Source organism: Lynx rufus, unplaced genomic scaffold, assembly GCF_022079265.1.
Source record: "Lynx rufus isolate CCGP_SWC_20201006 ecotype Redwood Valley unplaced genomic scaffold, mLynRuf1.p SCAF_3, whole genome shotgun sequence".
In the NCBI taxonomy this organism is placed as follows: domain Eukaryota; kingdom Metazoa; phylum Chordata; class Mammalia; order Carnivora; family Felidae; genus Lynx; species Lynx rufus.
Genome location: NW_025814845.1, coordinates 99,927,015 through 99,950,238, shown reverse-complemented (window position 1 = coordinate 99,950,238; position 23,224 = coordinate 99,927,015). Strand labels below are relative to the sequence as shown.

Genomic DNA, 23,224 nt, shown 5'->3' with positions numbered 1-23,224 from the left:
TGAACAAAAAAGCCAACAAAATTATAGAGCTAGAAGAGTGGATAATTTTGAAGGTGAGAGTTAAAAGAGGGAATTATATGTGTTGGCCACGTATCATCTGAGGATATATAATTTCCGTGATCAGGCACTGGTGGCTGGGAGTGAAGGTAATTGAGCACAAGCTGGGGAATGGGTGAAGGGAACAGTACTTACTTATAGTTGGAGTTAACCTGGGTAAGGTATCAATGTTTAACTGGAGGCCAGTGGGTACTAACGGGAAGAAGGAGAAGCCCTCCAATATGAGTCATGGAAAGTCACATTTGCTCAGGATAGACATTTTTGTGTGGGCAGGGATAGAGTTTGGACAGGATGTCCAAGCAGCATTTCTGCCCTTGTGACTCATGTCTGACTCACATCTGGTCCGTTACTACCACTACGTGGCTTTGGCTAGCTTTGACAATGACTCGGATCATGTGGAATGTAGCACGTGTTTCCCAATTTCTAGAAAGCTCTCAAAAATACAACCAGCAGTTATTTCTTCATAGTTAGTAGCTGAGATTCTGAGGGTACTCCTCTTCCTTCCATCTTTCACCTCATTTCCTTCAGTCTCAGGGGTCAGATGTATTTTTAAGGCAAATCTCTCTTGTCTCCCCTGTTCTTAACCTATCTACTAGTAACTTCATAGCCTATAAACTGGATAAAATATTATTTAGATGTTTACTTATTTATTTTGAGAGAGAGACAGAGAGAGAATGAGAATGTGAATGAGGGAGGGGCAGAGAGAAAGGGAGACTAAGAATCCCAAGCAGGCTCCACACCGTTAGCACAGAGCCAGATGTGGGGCTCGAACTCAAACTGTGAGATCATGACTGGAGCTGAAATCAGGAGTCAGATGCTTAAGCGACTGAGCCACCCAGGTGATCAGTATTTTTTTTAAAGTGATTATTTAAAAGCTTGTTTAACAGTATGGAGATTTCTCCAAAAATTAAAAATAGAACTACCCTATGACCTAGCAATTGTACTACTAGGTATTTATCCAAGGGATACAGGTGTGCTGTTTCGAAGGGGCACATGCACCTCAATGTTTATAACAGCACTATCAACAATAGCCAAAGTATGGAAAGAGCCCAAATGTCCATCGATGGATGAATGGATAAGGAAGATGTGGTATGTATATACAATGGAGTATTACTCAGCAATCAAAAAGAATGAAATCTTGCCATTTGCAACTACATGGATGGAACTAGAGGGTATTATGCTAAGTGAAATTAGTCAGAGAAAGACAAATATCATATGACTTCACTCATATGAGGACTTTAAGATACAAAACAGGTGAACATAAGGGAAGGGAAGCAAAAATAATATAAAAACAGGGAGGAGGAGAAACATAAGAGACTTCTAAATATGGAGAACAAACAGTTACTGGAGAGGTTGTGGGAGGGGGGATGGGCTAAATGAGTAAGGGGCATTAAGGAATCTACTTCTGAAATCATTGTTGCACTATATGCTAACTTGGTTGTAAAATAAAAAAAATAAATAAAACATGAAAAAAATATAAAAGCATGTTTAAAAAAACCCCATCATTTGTAAAATTGGAGTTCATGGAGATGCTTTGCCTTACAATTCACTTTTCAGTGTTCTCCAATCAGGCTCTTACTGCCACCAAAGACCTCCTCATTACTAAGTCCAGGGAACCCTTTTCAGTCGCACCACCTGTTTGACTTCCCTGTGGTATTGGACACTGCCTTTTCTTCCTTTCCTCCTAGTACATTTTTCTCATTTGTCTTCTCCATGCCATCACCCTCTTTGGAGATTTTCTTTTTGTCTTTGGGAGGCTAGGCAGCTTCATGATTAGTAGCCCCCAGTCCCATGGCCTGTATTCAAGTACCAGCTCTGGTACTTGCTTCCTGGTCCTTTGGTTGATTCTTTAAGCCTTTCTGAGGTAAAATGAAGTTTCAGTGAGATGATCCGTGAGAAGCTCTGAGCACTGTGCCTGACCCATTGCTACACTCAGCAGATATTAGCTGCCATTATGATTGTAGGTGACCTTCCCTTCTCTGCCAGCCCTCCTTTCCACCCCACTAATATCGCTTCTGTGATAGCCTTCTCACACAGCTCCACTTACCACCAGTGTGCCCTGGTAACTGACAAAGCCTGTTTCTCTTCCAGTATGCCTACTGGGGAGAAATGTAAAACCAGTGATCCTATTCCCCATCCAAGAGAGGAATCATTGCAGTTGGTTCCCTTCTGCCTTGATCCTGTTCTATGTCCACTGCTCCTTCCCATGTCCTTTTCTTTTACATTTCCACTGCTCCTTACTTCGATCAGGTCTTATCTTCTTCCTGTGTTAGTTGTTTTTAAAATAGTGTCCCTATCTCCACTCTTGCACAGTCCATTCTGTTGTTGTCTCCATTGCGGACCCAGTAATATTACTGTGCAGAATTGATGTTGTTCTTCCCCATGTAGATGTCCTCTGTGATCCTCTATGACTCCCCCTTGCCTACAGGATGAAGTCTGCACTTATTACAGTGACTTTCCAGCTCCTCCTCACCCCCCACCAAGACCTTCCCCTCATTTGTTTATCTATGTAAACACTTCTTGTTGCAGTCTGTTCAAACTCTTAACCCTGTGTCCAAAGCACCAGATTTTTTCATTCTTTCATGTTTTCATGCATGCTGGACTACACCTCCCTGTACTTCTCTACTTTCCTGAACCTGCCTTGGAAAATCACAGGCAACTTTGAAAACATTTTTTGGGAAGTTTTTCTGATTTCTTTGCATCCTTCCCAGCTGAGTCCCTCCTTTATGTGTATATGTACCCTGATGAAACCTGTGTGTGTGTGTGTGTGTGTGTGTGTGTGTACTCAACTGCACTTGTTAACTATGTACCTTTCATTTCCTTTTGATTTTAGACATCATCACTTTTTCCTAGTGATTAGTACAATACTTGACATGTGGAAAGCATTCAAAGAATGGTTATCGAGTGAATGAATAAACAGACTGGTGAACTAAGTCATCTGTATATCCTAAGTTCTCACCATTGAGAGAACCTTTGGTATTTATTAATTTTTTATGATGATATATTGATGGTGTTTTCATAATCAATTTGAAGTGGTCCCACTAAACAGAGGGAGACTGCAGTTTGACCTGAGAGATATGGCTTTCCCAATCCATGCCAGTTTTGAAGGACCATTTTCTCAAATCTTGATTAATTTCTCTCTCAACCTATTGTTCCTTCTAATTATGTTGAACCATGTGAAATTGTCAGAAATTTTTTCCTTGTAGGTGATTGTGCTTCCATGCATTCATAATAAAACACGCATGATTATAAACCAGACAAGTATTATCAACCCCTTCCCCCCTTATGACTGATTTTTCCTCAGTTTTAGATAGAACCTTAATAGGAGTTTTGAAGGACTTCAAAAACATTTATTAGTAAAGTAAATGGTGGCATCCTCCTTTCATCAGAACATAAAAATCTATGACTGAGTATTCATAAAGCCTTCTGATTGTAAAGAACTAGTGCTATTACAAATTTTGAGGGGGAAATACTAAAATATTTTGATGATTAAAAGCACTACACATATGACAAAGTAAGTATAATGGGAAACCTTTTGAAGAATGTCTTCCAGTATACTTTATATATAAAGCTATAAATTTAAAGATTTGGCATATGAATTACCAAACATCTTTTCAGGCTTTACCAGGTTGTCTTAAAATCCCTAAGTAAATATAAAGAAACAGGACTAGGTTTAAAATTATGCAGTAAGAACATTGCTTGGAGTTGAGTGTCTAGGTTAGGACATCGAGTTTTAATGCAGGTTTAGCATGCTTCTCAAGCAAAGTGGCAAGAGACTTAATGGGAGGAATCCTGCAAGGAAGTGCCCTCTGAGAATCAAGCGGTATCACTGGGGCTTGATCACTGGGGGCGATGCCCCTGGGAGGAGAGCCTTGGGAGCCAGACTTCCCATTAATGGTATTGCAGGTGGGGCGGGATAGCTCATGTACTGAATTGGTCCTGCTAATCCAAACTGTAAGTGGTCCTCTTCCCATTTCAAATGGGGTTATCAAACGGAAATTTATTTAAAGACTGAGCATGATATAGAGCAATGGCTTGCTCTGTATGTCATTTGCTTTGTCATATTAGTCATGCCATGAATAATATCACTGTGTTTCCTGTCTCAGGTTAAGGGCACTGTGACTCCCTTCCCTGGATTTGATGAGCGGGCTGATGCAGAAACTCTTCGGAAGGCCATGAAAGGCCTGGGTAAATTCAACCTTTCTTTTGTTCTTAAAAAAAACATGACATTTGTTTTTCCAAACAAAAAGTCGCTGACTTACAATAAGATTAATTTTAGAATATTTTTATCTGAAATGTGTAGAAAGAGAAAAGATAGGTGAAAGTAACAAAATAGTATGACTGATATACAATATAATCCATCTCTAGAACTGAACAGAAAGTTAAATCCAGCCCCTTTGTTTTTCAACTTTTCAGGTTTACCTGGAAGGCAGCTGATTGAGTAGATAAACAGATATTCCTGAGTGGTCAGCTCTGCAGGTCTTTGTTTGCTTTGCCCAATCAGCTGTCTGGTTCTGCAGGCTTCTTGCATTCAGTTGTCTTCTCTTTCCCTGGACTCCTCTCTAGCTACGTGTAATAAACCTCTCATCTCGAGGATTTCTAGACAAAATTCATCCACCATCCTCAGCCTCCTTCTGCGCTAGTGTCTATGTGTGGGGATCTGCCTTCTCCACACTTGACTTTGACCCCATCACTTCCCATGCTGAACATCTTGTGAGATTTCCTGTCGTAGCAGGATTAGCGTTAGCTTTCTGGCTGTGCAAGGCCTTCCTTAGTATCCCAGCGCACTTTGTCGGACTCAGCTCACATTAGCACTCCTTGTATTATCTGCTATTTGTGAAAGTCCTATGTTCCTACTGCTGAGCTTTTCTGTCATCCTAAAAGCCTATCCTCCTTCCTTAAATCACTGCCTGACAAAACCCTTCCATCCTTCAAGACTCTTTAGGGGGTCACCTTCTCCATGAAGCTTTTCCCAAACCTCCTTCCACCTGTCGACTATGAGAACCTCCTTTGAAACCCCATTTAACACCTAGACCTCTCCTGAGGCATTTGTCACATTCTGCCTTAGCTCAAGGTTGTCTCTGTGTTTTCTTTTTTCTTTTTACCCTAAATTAGAACTTGAAACCAGGATCTATTTTCCTCCCCTCTTAATCTCCTGTAACACCCAACAATTGTGCCTTGTGAATAGCCATTATTTGAGTAACTATCTGTTGCAAGAAAACTCAATGCACTAAGTTTTTAACAACTCAGGAGTATTTCCTACTTCACAAAAATGCGTCAAGAATAGGGGGTAGTTTATATTGAAAATATAACATGTTATAAATTATACATTTTATAGTTTAATAAATTATTTAATAAAATCTGTTTCTTGAGGTAAGGAAGTGACCGGGGGGGGCTGGTCACAAAGGTTATTGAGACAGTGGGTGTGTGGGAGCCAAGATATAATTTTTGAACATAAATTGCAGGCACCGATGAGGAGAGCATCTTGACTCTGTTGACATCCCGAAGCAATGCTCAACGTCAGGAAATCGCCACAGCTTTTAAAACTCTGTTTGGCAGGGTAAGACTGCACTTCATCCTAAGTTAGAATGTAGAGCCCCTCTATGATTTTAAGACTAGTTTGAACTCTATTAGTATTCTTTTGTTAACATCATTTTGTTATTCTGACTTTACTATTCCTTTTTCTTTTTTAGTTTCTTAATATCAGCTGTTGGTTTACAGTGCTCACCCAACTTATCCTCATAATTGTTTTTCCTTGCTTGATGCAAGGCAAGTGCCCCACGATCCCAAGGTGATAGCTGCCTCTAACCTTCTCTGCTTCCCCCCTGAGGACTGTCTTATTATCTAGTTTCTAGGTGTGAACCTGTATTACAGTATGTTTTGTTGTGACGCGGTCACAGTCTCAGTTCCCTTTTGGAGTGGTATCTTAATAAACGAGCTTCTAATTCATTGATTTAAATGCTGTTATTTGATTAACAATTTAACATAAAAATCACATTTGTTATTTAAATGAATTATTGCCTATTTAAACACAGTTTTGTTATTCTGCAAATTTGTGTTCATCATTTCATTGCAAAATAAATGCAAAGCACACACACAAAAAGTATTCTAAATATAATTTCTAGTTGCCTGTGTGCTGACACTGAAATGGGTAGGGACTACTGCTTTTGTTTTCATCATTATATACACAATTTCTCCATAGTAGCAGCTGTCTCTCAGTGGTCAGGAGCATAATTGTAAACATAATTCCTTATGTATTAAAATATTATTTGATACTGAGAGAAAAAATTGTTTTGTATAGTTATGATAAGCCAGATTTTGTCATTTGTAAAAATGCATTTATGATTTTATTTTGGGGAAATGGTTTTTAAAGATACACATTTCTCAGAACAACATTTTAAAAATATCTCTAACCTACTTTTTAAGAGTTTTCATTTTTTAACTATTGATGTTAAGAAAAACATCTCATAAGAACAAATGCCTTGATACAGAAGTGGCTTTGCTTTAGCATAAGCTTTAGGTCAGAAGTCAAAGGTGCATATTCAAAACTATGGGGATTTGTTTAACTCGTGCCTTTTTCTACTTGGAGATGGCAATATAAACAATTCATTAGAGCAAAGGGCTACGTTTTATATTTAAGAAGAATCTCCTTAAAATTTCTGCCTGTTTAGCACATTTGTATTATCTGTGACTTAGGATCTTCTGGATGACCTAAAATCAGAACTGACTGGAAAATTTGAAAAATTAATCGTGGCTCTGATGAAACCCTCTCGGCTTTATGATGCCTATGAACTAAAGCATGCTCTTAAGGTAAAACGTTTACTGAGAGGGACATTCCTGTCATGAATAATATTATTTTGTGTTGGTAATTACATTTATAATTTTTTGAGATATTTCTGTGAGGGTTTCTTGGGGGACAAAATTGTGTAGGAGGCAATAAGAAGAAAAGGAGGGAGAAAATTACAAGTGTGTCATTTAATCTTTTTGTATAGTTAACTCAGTAGTAGTGGTTATTTAAAATTTTAATATTTTTATAGCTTTTTATATTTTCATGCCTGTTTTCTGATTTTGAGATGTGTTTTAAAAATTCCTGATTATGAAATAACAATGTTGTTAATGATTTTAGGTTAAAAAAAATAAAGCTACAGAGCAAATTTTCATATAGGAAAGATTTTCTAATACCCTTTCCTTCTTTCCTGTAGTACTTCTAAATACTAAATTAGGATAATGCTAAAATAGTAGCTGGTAGACTTGTTATAATTTCATTGTAGCAAATAACTAAATGTGTATTCCCTTGACTGATGTTTGGAATATTGTATAAATATGATTACATTAAAACCTTTGTTTCGATCTTTGGGGCAGGAAATAGTACAATTGGTAGTAGATTTTGAATGGGCAAAGTGAGATTTAACAACAAGGAGATAATGTAGCACAGGGATTCTTACTGATGGAGTGGAAGAAAGAAGGGGGCTTATCAAGTTAGGAGGCTTTCTGTGCTTTTTCTCTTTGTTTTTCTATAGTGCTTCTTTTGGAATAAACAAAATCTCAAGTTATTGAAAAAGGGCCTTTTTGCAGAGTACTTCTGAAATCTCAGCAGTAATTGAAATTCTGCCAGAGCATAAACGTAGATTTTTCAGTGCTTGGTTTTTGGGAAAGAAACAGATATAAAGAGAGTAAGACTCAAATATGCTATCTTTTAAAATTAAGTTCAGCTCTATTGTTTCCTGTATCTTCTAATTTAGATACGACTTTTATAATCAGAAAAAGGAAAACCAACTAAAATTAGAGTTGACTTTTGAACAACACAGGTTTAAACTGTGTATACATTGATTTGTTATAGTACAGTATAGCTAATGCATTTTCTCTGCCTTATGATTTTCTTGATAACATTTCTTTTCTCTAGCTTACTTTATTGTAATAATACAATATATAATTCATATAGCATACAGAATATGTGTTAATCGACTCTATGTTATCAGCAAGGCTTCCAGTGAACAGTAGGCTACTAAGTTACGTTTTTGGAGAGTCAAAAGTTATACACAGATTTTTGACTTGGGGATGGGGTCATTGCCCCTAACCCCCACATTGTTCAAAGGTCAACTGTATTTTCCTAAAATCCAGAAAGCACATTTTAATTCTTTTGTACTGATCTAGTTCCTAATAACTAAGCAATGCTACATTTATTATTTCCTTTGGTACAGAATTTCCCTTCAGAAATTCCACTGAGAATTTAATTTGAGGTAGAGGGTTTATGTTTTGAGGTACAGATTGTTTAAGTATCACTGCTCCTCCTTGTAAATTTACGTAGAGTTTTCATTTTTACTATTTTAGTCTTTTTAATTTCATGTTCATTCGCATGTGCTTTTAAACTATTTGGAGTGAAACTGATATGATTACGAGTTTGTAGAATCTGTTACATGTCATATATCACACACACACATGCAATAACCATTGTTTTTCATTAGACCAAAAAGGAAAAACATGTCTTTGGAGAAAAAATTAATTTGAAATTTTTTCTTTCTATAACTAATAGAACTTGTATACAGAGAAATGAATATGATATTGGATAGTTTATATGTTATATTTATGTAATTATGCAATTTGGGTAACATCTATTCTAGAAAATAAATTTCTTTCATCTTATTAACATATTTTCTCTATTAAAAATAAATTTCCAAACAGGGAGCTGGGACAAATGAAAAGGTACTGACAGAAATTATTGCTTCGAGGACACCTGAAGAACTGAGAGCCATAAAACAAGTCTACGAAGAAGGTAAGTGTTTTGAATGTTATTTCCTCTTCATCTCCACTGTCATTTTTTCACTTTTCTAAAGTGAGCACAGTTCTTCACAATTACAGGAGGCAGGCCGTACATGATTGCTAGAGGAATGGGTGCGTGAATGAATGACTGAGCAACAATTCAAGATAGTTTTCTTCTTCAGTGAAGAAAAGACTGCTTTTACTATACCTGTATTTGTTTTGGTACTTAGGAGAATCTTCTGACGAAGATGGAAGTTTACTTTTACTTTGAACTTGCAACTAGCGTAGAGACCTACAGTTTGCTTTTCTTTTACATTAACTTCAAGATGGATGTGGGTTTGCTTCCTGGAGAAAATTAGTTTTAAGTTACTAGAAGTTAAGAGTTCTCTAAAAGGCCCTTTTGGAATTTTGGAAAAGAAACTGTGTCCAAATTGGAATTGATAAAAATGTTTGAGTAAACGTGTCATTTTAGCTAATGGTAATGCTTGAATACTCTGCATTTTAATTTTTTGCCTTGGTGTACCTTTTTGTGTGTGAAAAAATAATCTGTATTTCAATCTGAATGTGAATGGAACCAAGAAGATGAAATAAAAAGTAAAGGTAGAGTGTTCTTTTCTCATCTCCTCAAAGTTTCTGTATCAGACTCTTTGTCCTGACTGAGCAGGAGCAGACTATCCAGATGGTCAGCCTAGTCAACAGACCAACAAGATGAATGCCTTCAGCTAGGAAAATGGGTCCCTATCTTGGAATTAGTTTATTAATCTTGGAGATTATGTTGTAACTCAGCAAGTCAGAACAGTGTGAAATTTATAGCAACTGAATAGTTACCTATTCAGTGCTGGATATTTCTTTCCTGCTTCTCTTTTTACAGTTGGATAGGTCCCAACCACTAAGGCAGAGGGGATACATGTATCTTAACAGCAGAAAATCACATTTGAGGGTTTTTTTTTTTTAATGTTTTATTATTTATTTTTGAGAGAGACAGAGTGAGCAGAGGAGGGGCAGAGAGAGAGGGAGACACAGAATCTGAAGCAGGCTCCAGGCTCTGAGCTGTTGGCACAGAGCCTGTTGCAGGGCTCGAACTCACAGCTGTGAGATCATGACCTGAGCTGAAGTCAGATGCTTAACTGACTGAGCCACCCAAGCACCCCTAGAGCTTTTAGACCTTTAGAAATAGTGCCAAGCTTTTAACGTTTGTCTGCTTTCAGATAATGATTAAGTATTTAAGTGTCTTTGAGCTGCCTTCAATAGCAGCTGTTTGAAAGTTAGTGAAAAGGGCTTGTAGACTTTTGTAGATACCAGTTCTCCTCTTTACTATGGCATTATGTTAAATAACTGGAAATAGAGGCAGGAAGGGGCATGTTTTAAAATATCACTGCTATTAACTTTATTTGCTATAGAGGGAAAATATCTTATTAGGGGAAAGAATTGCCATGCCAGAAGAAAAAAAAAACAACTCAGAATTTTAGATTATAGAAGAGCTTCTTTGGAAACTAATTATGTAAAACATTTGAAAGAAAGCAATACAAAGTTTAAAATTATGATCAGTTGTGTTTTGGAGGCTTTCCTGTACCATTGCTTGTCTACATAACTGCATTGGTTGAGAGCATTTCTAAATGGCTGAGTCATGGATTTTAGCTTGAATCGAGAACTTTTGGGAGACTTTAATATGTTTTCTACCAGCCACTCCTAAAGCATTTGCCTTTAGTCTTTAGAGCACTCAGAGGTGGAGTAGAGAACATTTATACTAATCAAGTATTTCTTTCTTTATGTCTCTTCTATTTGATTAATGGGGCAGGATATCTTTTTTTAGTTGAAAGAAGCTATAAATAAGTATGAAATAATTCTGTTACAGAATATGGCTCAAGCCTGGAAGATGACGTGGTTGGGGATACATCAGGGTACTACCAGAGGATGTTGGTGGTTCTCCTTCAGGTATTGGGTGGATAATATTTTACAGTTTGATTAAATATCTGAAGCTGGACTGGTCTGAATCCAGTTAAATAGATTTCTAGTACTTGCTTGCCTGTGTTTGTGTTTCAGAATATCTGACCTAAACTTTTAATAGCTAGCTAACTTACAGGTTTGTTTGTTTGCTTTTTTAAGTTATCACTATTCTCTTTCATTCATAGGATTTAAAATCAAGAGGGTCAAATTGGTTTTAGACACTGCTGTGTGAGGAGTGAAATATTGTAAATTGGTATCTTAAAATCATATTATTCCTAAGAGAAAGAGCTTTGTGTGCACAACCATCAGGTGGAATCAATTTGCCTTTTGAATAAAAATGCTCATGTAATTCAATAATGTGATATTATCTCTTAAAGGCTAATAGAGACCCTGATGCTAGAATTGATGAAGCACAAGTTGAACAAGATGCTCAGGTGAGATGTGATATGTGGTGACTTTATAATGACATATAAATGAAAAAAGAATCCACGCTAATGGAAAATCATAATATACATTGTGATAGCATCTAAAATAATCTTATTTATGGGCCCTATATAAATCATAAGACCCATGTAAGTATATTTCTCTGATTTTGATCTGGCCAGTAAAATATTTTGTCCCCAAACTGAAATGAAATGAAATGAATTACATATAGTGAATTTCACCTAGATAGGGTATTTTTTGTGTGATTATGGAAATTCACAAAATAGATAATTTTACCAAAAAGCACAGGTATTATTGATTCCACTGCCAGTGAGGCAGTAGGTGTCTTGACAGGAGAGAATAAAAAAGAGAAAATAAGGTGTTTTAGTGATAAATGGTTTCTGAATACATAGATTACAAGTTATTGTAGTACTTGGGAATTCACCCACCTTTCTTTTGATATAATTCTGAATAGGATTATTGTCTTGTCAGCTGCTTTTTAGTGACTCCCAAATGAAATTCTATACTTAAATGGCTTTTAAACCCCAGTATAGTCTTACTGTGGTTAATAAGTAATCAAACAAACTGATGGTAACCTGAGGGGAGGTGAATGGGAGGGTGGGAGGATGGGTGAAATAGGTGAAGGGGATTAAAGAGTATACTTGTCATGATGAGCACTGAGTAATATATAGGATTATTGAATCACTATATTGTACACCTGAAACTGATATAACACTGCATGATAACTATACTGGAATTAAAATAAAAAACTTAAAAAAAACATAAGTAATTAAATGTAGGAAATAGTGTTAGGAAATTTTTGAAACATGAGAGTAGAAAACTGGAAATTGGTAATGAAAGAATTATTTGCATTCCTAGAATCATATACCATAGTCCTGTCTCTCTGGTCACATGTTTCAATATACAATTTTGATTGTTGGTCCTACACCATTGAAAAAGGAAGGGTCATATTCACTCCTCCAGTTGACTTCTCTATGAAACAACCACTGGATGTGTAATCTGACTTTGGTAATGGGATAGAGAAGGCGTTAGTATTCTTTTGGGTGGGTTGATTTTGTAATGGCTTTGGAATGTTAGCATCTTTTTGTCTAGCTGGAGACAGAAGGAAAGCAAATGATCATTTACTGAGGACTGTCTATGCAGTATTTGATGCTTCCCTTACTGTCTGTCCTCCATAAAATGCAAACCTATTGTATCACAGCCCTATATAAAACATTAAAACTTCAGTGGATCCATTATATTCAGAGTAAAGTTCAAGCCCTAAATATGGTTTATAAGCCTCTTTGTTATCCCTTGCTTTCTTATGCCTCCAGCCTCTCTTGCTTTCTTTCTCCACCTGCCCCTTCCTCCACCCATTCACCTGACTATTTCCTCTTCAGGAGGCAGTCTTCAGGTTAGCTACTTTTCAGGTCTCCCTGCCTGACCCCTCCAAGTGTATGTCAGGTGCCCTTAGGAAAGACTGTAGAATCTCCCAACTTATATTGAAGCTGCCTATTCACTTGTCTGCTTACCCAGGGCATTCTGAGCTGTCAGTTTGGTTTGTATCCTCTGGATCTAGTATTTAGTAGGCATTCAGTATATAACTGGTGAATGGATTAGTACATAATTGTGAAGTAGAGGGGATGATTTTCCTCTTATCCATAAGGAAACCGAGGCTCAGGGATTTGAGAATCAATCCCATGGTTCCCACTGACTAGTGGAGCTGGATTCATACCTGTGCCAGTCTAACCCTCAAGCTCTTTCTCTTTCAACTAGACAACAGTCTGTGTTTTTACCTGTTAGTTCCTTTCCCTTGATTCCTGTACCATGTAAAAGGTTTATTAAATATAGATTTGAAGCACAGGTCTAGCTTAACTCTGTATTCTTGAAGGAAGAAATTTGGCTCCTTGAGGAGAAAGCTCTAGTCATCCCTTCAAACCTGTACTCCTGACTGTTAGAAATGACCTTATTGCTTTCCAAGCATTAATTATTTGTGGGTTTTGTAAGAAACAATGTGATTCTCATACTCCTACTCTCAAGAGTAGGAGTGCTAGATGCTTTTTAGTGGTCACTGTGGAAGAAGCCAACTCTAGTAGTCTCAGATGAATGCAGTGAGTCTTACATTAGCAGTAGGCTGATTTCTCAGCATAGCTGGTGATGTAATGAGAGCATTGCTGCAGTGTGAGGCTAGGGAGTGGAAACAGTGCATTTTTACCTCAATTTCATTGATTTCTCTCCTCAGAGTACTCAGTGTATAGCATTGCTTCTTGAACTTTTAAGTGCATGTGAATCACCTGGGAATGTCCTTAAAACAGCAGATTCTGATTCAGTAGGTCTGGGTGGAGCCTGGGATTCTGTATTCCTAACAAGCTCTCAGGTGATACCTCTGTGGTTCTGGGACCACATTTTGAGTGCCAGGTCTATATAGGTGTCACTTAACTGCTGTGCAGAAGATATGACCATTCAGAACCCTGAAGGGGAAACTTTATACCTCCGAAAACTGTCTTATGAAGTTACTTTAAAATATCCCTGAAATAGAATCCAGGTTTTCTTTACACTTTCGGTGATTAGGAACAACATAGAACATGCTATACGGGCCATCAGTCTTTGATTCTATTTTTTTTTTTTTAATTTATTTATTTTGAGACAGAGAGGGAGTATGAGCAGGGAGGGGCAGAGAGAGAAGAAGCGAGAGACAATCCCAAGCAGGCTCCATGCTGTCAGCACAGAGCCTGATAGGGGGCTCAATCTCGTGAACCAGGAAATCATGACCTGAGCGAAAATTAAGGGTCCCATGCTTAACCACCTGACCTACGCAAGCACCCCAGTTTTTGATTCTTTGAAATGTATTATCATTAACTAATTCAGCCTGTTAAAAATAATTATCCTTTCATCCTTAGGAAACAGAACACACCTAATTCTTGTAGCAAGGGCAGCTGGACTGTTCTCACTAATGGGAATTTAAGATTTCTTAATTGAGAGTAAGCTGAGACAAACAAAGGGCACTTGGCCCTTTTATAAGCTTTCGAATTTTTTCTCTACCGATACCTGGCGCTAAGAGGATTCATTCTGTTTCAGGAATTTGATAAGTCACAGTGAGTCATTCACCTGGGAAATTAACATTTTGTAGATAATCCACTCTCTTACATTTTTAATGCTTTAAACTGATTTTACCTCTTCCCCCCACCCCCCACTCTAAATTCTTGTTTCATGCTCATAGAGAAAAAGCTATGCTCTTAGGGGAAGGAGGGGGAAGAGAGGGGAAGGAGAAGGAATCAATGTTTACCGAGTATCTGCTTTTGATGACCTGATACTATTTGATGTAGTCATTATATAAGTTACATAATCTGCATTAACGCCTCTGTCGAAATATTATTCCTACTCTGTAGGTGAAAACACTGAGACTCAAGAAGAGATTAAGTAACTCATCTAAGATCTCACAGATAAGGACAAGGACCAAATCTTTTTGACTCTAAAACCTTTGCACTGAACCAGGGGTTATCAAACTTAGCTAAACTGTAAAGCCCACTCTGAGGGAAGAGGGGAGGATGAAAAGGTGTGAGGGTCCTTCATCCAGAGCAGCTCCGTGGATATTTGCCATCCTCATTTAGAAGAAAGGACTCTTACATTCAAACAAGACAAAACCAAAACTTTAAAAAATCATTGTTCCAGGGCGCCTGGGTGGCTCAGTCAGTAGAGCATCTGACTTCAGCTCAGGTCATGATCTCATGGCTCCTGAGTTCGAGCCCTGCGTTGGGCTCTAATGCTGACAGCTTGGAGCCTGGACCCTGCTTCGGATTCTGTGTCTCCCTCTCTCTTTCTGCCCTTTCTCTGCTTGTGCTCTCTCTCTCTCTCTCTCTTTCTCTCTCAAAAATAAATAAACATTAAAAAAACTTTTTTTAAAATCATTATTCCATGTGAAGATTATCATTACTGCATATGATTTACTCAGTAGTTTTAGAATATGTATTGATCTAAAACATAATTCTTTTAAGAAAATTAAGAGATTTAGGGGCGCCTGGGTGGCGCAGTCGGTTAAGCGTCCGACTTCAGCCAGGTCACGATCTCGCGGTCCGTGAGTTCGAGCCCCGCGTCGGGCTCTGTGCTGACTGCTCAGAGCCTGGAGCCTGTTTCCGATTCTGTGTCTCCCTCTCTCTCTGCCCCTCCCCCATTCATGCTCTGTCTCTCTCTGTCCCAAAAATAAATAAACATTGAAAAAAAATTTTTTTAAAAAAAAAGAAAATTAAGAGATTCTAGTTATTTTTTTTTAATGTTACTTATTTTTGAGAGAGAGAGAGAGACAGAGTGTGAGAAGGGGAGGAGCAGAGAGAGAAGGGCACACAGAATCCGAAACAGGCTCCAGGCTCTGGGTTGTCAGCACAGGGCCTGATGTGAGGCTCAAACTCACAAACTGTGAGATCATGACCTGAGCTGAAGTCGGACACTTTATCAACTGAGCCACCCAGGCACTCCAAGAGATTTTAAATAGCCATTTTGCAAATTATTTCCATATTACAGGCCTAACTCTGCCATACCTGCTAGAGAAAATTTCTAGAAATATGGAATAGTTGTTCAGAAAGGAGTACTTCAGTAATGCTTGCAGGATTGTGTAGAATGCACCCCCTCTTTTAGATGTCAATGTGTATGTATATCTTATCTATGTGTAGAAAATGTTGTAGAGGTAGTAACCGATATCTTTAGGATATTGGCATTCATGGTAATTTTTTTTCTTATTTGTTTTTTTTTCTTTTGTTATATAAAATTTCTCAGTGAACATGTGTTATTTTTGTAATTAGGTTTAAAAGTTATTTTAAGACAGGTCTATAACACCATGATGTAGTTCTAACATTTAGATACTTGCACAACTTTCGTTGTAACTCTTTTCAGTTCTGAAGAACATGCTCGCATGACCAGGATTGGTATTATTTATTTTTATCATTAAAATAAATCATTTTCAAAATTGAGTGTAAAGATGTGACTCATTTTTTAAAATTTCCTGGAAATATAACAAAAACTAGATCTATCTTACCATAATCTACATTTTTAAACACACTATGATCAAAATTTCTACATCTAAACACGTGCTGTGATCTCATCACCTTCTGTCCTTATGTGGTATGCCACTTGTGAGCGTAAAGGCAGCTGAAGGCTCAGCAAATTGCATTTGTCTTGGCTTAATAGGTATACTTACCTGGAAATGAATAAAAGGCTAGTATAGACATTTTAAAGATTGATGCATTGGGTTTTAATAAATTATCCACATCTCAGTAAGTGGGATCAGGTTTAATGATGATGTTTATATATAATTTTATTTTATTTTTTTAGCAATTATATGAATACTAAAAACCATATAGTCTCAATTTAAGAAGTAAATCTGGACAAACTATTCAACAAGTATATGTTAATTGCCTGCTGTATGCCAAGTGTTGTGATCTACCCCCAACCTTTTAAAAAGTCATTGTGATCATTTATTTTTATTTTATTTTTTAAATGTGCATTTGTTTATTTTTGAGAGAGAGAGAGGCAGAGAATCCCAAGCAGGCCCCATGCTTTCAGTGCGGAGCCCGACCTGGGGCTTGAACCCACGAATGCTGAGATCATGACCTGAGCTGAATTCAAGAGTCGGACACTTGACTGAATGAGCAACCCAGGCTCACCCCCCACCCCCATTGTGATCTTTTAGAAATGTGAAAGCTCTTTGTAGCTAGTTTTGGTTAAACTGCAGTTGAAAAGGGAAAATATGGAGTTTATTTTTTTATCATGTGTTCCTGAATAGCTGCTGAGTAAGCAAAACAGAAAATGTAGACCATTTAGCTTCTAGTTAAATTCTTTCCCAGTCTGTAAGTGGATGTGTCAAGAGTGAAGTGATCAGAAATTTCTGCCAACCACACCATTGCCCCTGAAAGACACAGCATGGTAGACATTTTGAGACCGTTTAACCTTGCCCCATTGTTGTGCTTTATTCCTTTGACTCACTAATCTGTGGCACAGTTCAGTGGCAAGCTCCAAAGTAGCTCCATACTCACCTCATTGAGTTTAGGAAACAGAAATGAAAAGTGTAAGATGGTGAATCAGGCACATTAACGTACAGGGAATAAAACACAGGTATAATTCAGAACCTGGAAATGAGAGGGAGGGACAATATACTAATTGAGGTTGAAATTTTCACAGGCTTTGTTTCAAGCTGGAGAACTGAAATGGGGGACAGATGAAGAAAAGTTTATCACCATCTTTGGAACACGAAGTGTGTCTCATTTGAGAAGGGGTGAGTGAAAAAAAAAATGTGTATGCTGCTGGTACTTTGGTTAATTTTGAAAGTACAGGAGCCAGTGTGCCAAAATATGTACTGTTTAACAGACACTTACTGAGTGAATCAGTTTTTGTATTTCTTCCTTTTGGTAGCCATGAGAAATCTCACAATTCTCTTTGCTGCTCTTGTGTTTACAGAACTAGAGATCCTTAGTTCCCCCTTTGCAATCAGAGGGTGAGGAGGGAGCTAGGCCTCTAGATTGTCACTCTCATTGTCACAAATCACTGAGCTGTGTGTGGTTCACTTCAGTATTTCCTCCTAAGTAGTGGGATGCATGACCTCATCTCCAGACATTCATCAGTTCTTGTGGTATCAAGTGGGAATGAGTTCAGTGGCCTTACTAATCGGGGCTTTAAAAATTGGCTTTTCTGTAGGTACCATTCCTTGGCTGATTTGGCAAGATCTGGGCTCTTTTTGTTTTTCTGCACCACTGTCCTTGGTATTTTGGGGTTTTCTTTCTCATGCTCTGTACCTCATTGTCACAGGATGGCTACTGAAGCTCCAAATTTATCAACCACTTTAATAGCAAGAAGAAAGGGACAAACCAATCATACCTGTTTATCACTTAAAACAAATTTTTTTTTTCAATGTTTATTTTTTAGAGACAGAAAGCATGAGCAGAGCACAAGCAGGGGAGGGGCAGAGAGAGAGAGGACTGAGGATCTGAAGTGGGCTCTGAGCTGTCAGCACAGAGCCTGACGTGGGGCTCGAACTCATGAACCATGAGATCATGACCTGAGCCCAAGTTGGATGTTTAACCAACTGAGCCACCCAGGGGCCCCTGTTTATCACTTTTTAATAAGGAAAGAAAAATTTCTCAGAATCCTCTCCAGCAGATTTACCTTTGGGTCTCATTGGTTGTAAGTAGTAAGTAGAGGCCAGGAAATCAGTGAACAAAGAACATTTCTAATCCGTTGTTGAGGGCTTGCCATATTGAGGCTCTACAACAAAGTCCAGGTTCTGTCAGCAAGGAAAAAGGGGAGATTTGTGTTCAGTAGAACAATACATGCTTGGAGTAAATACCTTCTTTCCTTGCAGAACTATCTTTACATGATTAAGAAATTATTTTCCTTTCTTATAGTGTTTGATAAATACATGACTATATCAGGATTCCAAATTGAGGAAACTATTGACCGAGAGACTTCTGGTAATTTGGAGCAACTACTCCTTGCTGTTGGTAGGTAGTTTTACAATGTATATAAAATTTATGGTGTTAAGAGCTAAGGCATTTATTCAGTTGAAGGTGTATCTGAAAAGAACCACTTCTTTCTTTATGAAAAGAAGGTCTTATGATATTTGGGTGAAGCAAACTCCTCAATTTCCAATTCAAAGTATGTTTTGATGTTGGAAATGAATTAATCTGGTTAGTTCATCTAATCCCATGGAAATACTGAAACAATTGTTTGAAAGTCATTTTGAAGCTACATTAAAAATATGACTATTTTATTATGAATCTGAAGTGTGAGCATTATCTCAGAGGCTTTTAAATATTTCAATTCTTGTGAATTTTAGTATTCTTTTGAATACTGTCCTCACAACTTTGAGGCTGACTGAGATATTGGAATCTGAGTTAGAAAAAGTATCTTTTGTATGATGGAAGATATAATAATGGTTATTTTCAAATTAATTTAGAAATTGGTTTCAGCTAAATATTCAGAATGATCTAGAAACATTGAAGAACTGAGTTTGTATATATTCTCTAAATCCAGGGAGAATCTAGTTTGTGAGCTCCCAGTGGCCCTAGTTTTCATATGGGTTTGGAGTGAACCTGTCTGCTGTTTGTTCTGAGTACTTGGCATTGATCTCAAGTTCTGTGCTGTTGTCTGGAGAATAAGCTAATGACGTTCATGAACCACCACTAATAGTAGCCTTTGATTTGACTTCCGCAGTTAATGAATTTTAAAAGAAAACTTTTAGACAGCCCCTTCATAATTACAATAGATTTGACATAATGACATTTTTAGTTACTGGTGACTGTTTTGTTTAAGTGTTGGAAAAGAGAGAATAACTCCACAACCCCCAATTCATGGATTGTTATTTCTGTATATTAAGAAATTTTCATATGGATAGTTTCTGAAGTGGAGCCAACTGAGGTCTGAGCAGCCCTGAAACAGAGTAGATACATATATGTTCAGGGAAGATACTCTTTTTCTCTTATCTGTTTATCTGGGTGTTTCTACTGAGTTGGGTAAGTCTCATGCTGCTCTATGTAAATCATGGATATTAAAGAATATGGAGAGAATACCTAGGTTAAGACTATAGAAAGACAGTCTAAGATTTGTTGAAGATTAGATAGAGTGGTTACCTTGTGTTATTTGCTTGAATGTGTTGGATTTAAAACTTCTAGGATGCCTGTATAATTTATTGAAGATGAAGAAAGTTGTGGGTAATAGCCCAGGCCACCCAAACTGTGATAGCAGACAGGTACTCATAGAACAAAGGGGAGTTGAAAAACTCACGTGCCCTGTCCTACACACCTTTCTATGTAGAACTCAGAACTTTAAGTAAATCTCAACCCAGTTGCTAAGAAAATACTTGGCGAATAAGGAGATCAGATCAGCTTGCAAATGAGCAGTTTTTTAACCTATGTTACTTTTATATTTGTAAATAAGTAGAGCAATAAGCATGAAGCAACTTTTGGTTTTTAATTACTTAATTCTTTTCCTATCAGAATAGCATCTGACCGTTGTATTATTTATTTTATTAGTGAAATCTATTCGAAGCATACCTGCCTACCTTGCAGAAACCCTCTACTATGCTATGAAGGTAAGTGCATACCTGGAATCTTCCATCTAATTTATCTTACTGGTTATCTTTGTATATTATTATGATTTAAATGATAGACTTTGGGTTTTTTTATTCCCCTTAAAACATGCTACCAAATTGTTTTACTTTATTGATTCATCCTAACTCAGGAGAGTTTGATGCCATATTTGACATTTTTAAACAATGTGCCTCTCTCTTTTTCCTTATTAAAGGGAGCTGGGACAGATGATCATACCCTCATCAGAGTCGTGGTGTCCAGGAGCGAGATTGATTTGTTTAACATTAGGAAGGAGTTCCGGAAGAATTTTGCCACCTCTCTTTATTCCATGATTAAGGTAGTAGAATCTTTCTTTAAATTATGTTCAGAAATCCAGAGCAGACCAATAGATAGCAGGTAAGACATGGATGAGAGAACCCAGTTCTTGCTTAAAGTTTACAGTTTTAGTCGTGCAATTAGAGCTATGACTTATGAAACTTGGCATAATGTTTTCTAAAGTCCTGATGATGGCTCCCAAGTGAAAGATTGGCTCTTGGTAAGGCTTGAGGCTTTTGGTGAGCCTAGCAGCATTATTTAGTAGTGGTGACAGATGACTCAACAAACCCAACCCCTGCCCCTGATGATAAGGTGTTTGTTCTTTCTCTCTTTTATCAGTTCCAGCTGTCTTTATTAGTTCCTCCTTCCTCCCATATCAGACCTTCCTTTCTTTATTGTCTGTTATCAGCTTGTCTGTGGTATTGGTTCATAGTTCAGGAAAGAACCAACCAGGTTATATCAGAAATAAGTAAAGAGCTTGGGTATTACTATCATTTTTGTCTCTTTAAAAGCAAGGGATGGGGCGCCTGGGTGGTGCAGTCGGTTAAGTGTCCGACTTTAGCCAGGTCACGATCTCGTGGTCCGTGAGTTCGAGCCCTGCATCAGGCTCTGGGCTGATGGCTCAGAGCCTGGAGCCTGTTTCCGATTCTGTGTCTCCCTCTCTCTCTGCCCCTCCCCCGTTCATGCTCTGTCTCTCTCTGTCCCAAAAATAAATAAAACGTTGAAAAAAAAATTAAAAAAAAAAAGCAAGGGAGACTGTGGCCTAAATTTAAAGTTGGCTTAAGGCCTTTTGACTTTCTTTCCTTTCTCTCTTTTCACTCTCTCTTCTTTCTTTCTTTTAATAAAGGGGAAAGTGGGCCATATGCAAAGCAGGATCTCAACTGAGCAAGCTTTGAACTTTGTGTGTGTGTGTGTATGGTGTGGCTGGGTTGAAGGACACTGGAGAGTTCTTGCATGCACTCTGAGCTTGAAAGATTATCCTACATATCTGTATATGAGATAAGCAGAGGTAAAGCTTATCCTGCTCCTCTGTCTTTGAAGCAAAGACATAACAGCCACACAGTCCCAGGATTGCCTCCCTTAGCCAGACACATAGTATATGATAGAAACTTAGAGGTTTAGAAACCTTGATTTTAATATCATTGTAAAATCTTCCTTGTTCTCTGTATTACTAACTGAAGAAGAGCATACTTCATTGTCTTAGAGCTGTGCCTTTAAGGGGTGCAATTAGAAATTAAACATATGTTACATTGGTAGGAAACTCCTGGTATAACATTCCTGATGTGAAAGTCACATACACAGAGATTATCCACTTGAGAGAAAAGTCACATGAATAAAACTTTTTGCCAGACATTTAGTTTTTTATTTTCTGAGACTTCTGTGACTCACAAAGCTTAACGGAGTACATTTGGGTTTCAGGGTGATACGTCTGGGGACTATAAGAAAGCCCTCTTGCTGCTGTGTGGGGGAGAAGATGACTGAGGTACCAGCTGGAAAGAGATTCCTGTGCCGTGCCTGCCACCGCCGCCATGACCTTCCTTCACATCTCGCTGCACTTTCTGTATGCTGGTGCTTGACACATTGCCTTATTCATACTAGTATGCTAATGACCAAAACATACATGTTGCAGAAGAAAAATAGTGGTGCTTCTTTCTGATATTCAGTTAAGATCCTTCTCTTTGTTTATTATAGTACTGAAGTGTACTTATGTTACTAAAGTCTAAAGTCTGTCATTTATACTTTCTTTTAAAAGATGAGACTGCTTTTAGCCTTTTTAAAAAACTTCATTTATATTAAATTGATAACCGTATTTCCTTAATCGGAACTCTAGCCTTGAAATTATGAACTCCTGGAAGTGTTACTAATCAAGTTTGCTACTAAATTAAACCTGGTTTAATTCAAAAGATTGCATTCAAAAGATTAATGAAAAATAAACATTTCCTTCCTCCTGAATTATCTGTATGTGTTCAGAAAAATTTTTTAAAAATCATTTTTATTTGAGTATGGTTGGTACAATGTTACATTAGTTTCAGGTGTACAACATGGTGATTCAGCAACTCTACAGGTCATGCTGTGCTCACCACACATGTAGCTACTACTGTTAGCATAGAACGCTATTACAAAACCAATGATTATATTCCCTATGCTGTGCCTTTTATTCCTATGACTTCTTCATTCCATCACTGGAAGTCTGTATCTCCCTCTCCCCTTCACCCATTTTGCCCATCCCTTTGTCCTTCTCCTTTCTGGTAACCATCAGTTTGTTCTCTGTACTTAAGGTCTGGTGCTGCTTTTTGTTTCTTTGTTTATTCATTTGTTTTTTTTAGATTCCACAGATGAGTGAAATGATATGGTATTTGTCTTTCTCTCTCTGAGTTGTTTCACTGAGCATAATACCATCAGCAATGATATCTTTTTCCAAGCTAGTCATTGGCAATGGTGTCACCTGACAGCTGAATTTGCAGTTGACTTTTGGGTGATAAACGTGAATTGCAGCTGCATCCCTCTGCATGTGGAACGAGAGAGAGGTTAAGGGGTCTCTGATTGATTTATAGCATATGTAGCATCAATTAAGGTGATGCTTAGGATGCTAGTTGCTTAGTAGAAAAGCTATTTTAAAACAGCCTAAAAATTAAAACAAAATAAAA

At 37.6% G+C, this 23,224-nt stretch overlaps 1 protein-coding gene across 1 annotated transcript in view; it reads left to right on the top strand.

Annotated features, from left to right (window-relative positions):
- The window catches only part of ANXA5 (annexin A5), a 30,519-nt gene extending 7,990 nt beyond the window's left edge, over positions 1-22,529 (top strand). Inside the window, exons 3-13 of the mRNA XM_047090974.1 lie at positions 4,164-4,245; positions 5,523-5,617; positions 6,754-6,867; positions 8,740-8,830; positions 10,673-10,752; positions 11,142-11,198; positions 17,359-17,452; positions 18,579-18,674; positions 20,205-20,263; positions 20,476-20,598; positions 21,996-22,529. Of these exons, the coding sequence (XP_046946930.1) occupies positions 4,164-4,245; positions 5,523-5,617; positions 6,754-6,867; positions 8,740-8,830; positions 10,673-10,752; positions 11,142-11,198; positions 17,359-17,452; positions 18,579-18,674; positions 20,205-20,263; positions 20,476-20,598; positions 21,996-22,058 (954 nt within the window). The 3' untranslated portion in view covers positions 22,059-22,529. The remainder of the gene's footprint in view (positions 1-4,163; positions 4,246-5,522; positions 5,618-6,753; positions 6,868-8,739; positions 8,831-10,672; positions 10,753-11,141; positions 11,199-17,358; positions 17,453-18,578; positions 18,675-20,204; positions 20,264-20,475; positions 20,599-21,995) is intronic.
- The last annotated feature ends 695 nt before the right edge of the window (positions 22,530-23,224 follow it).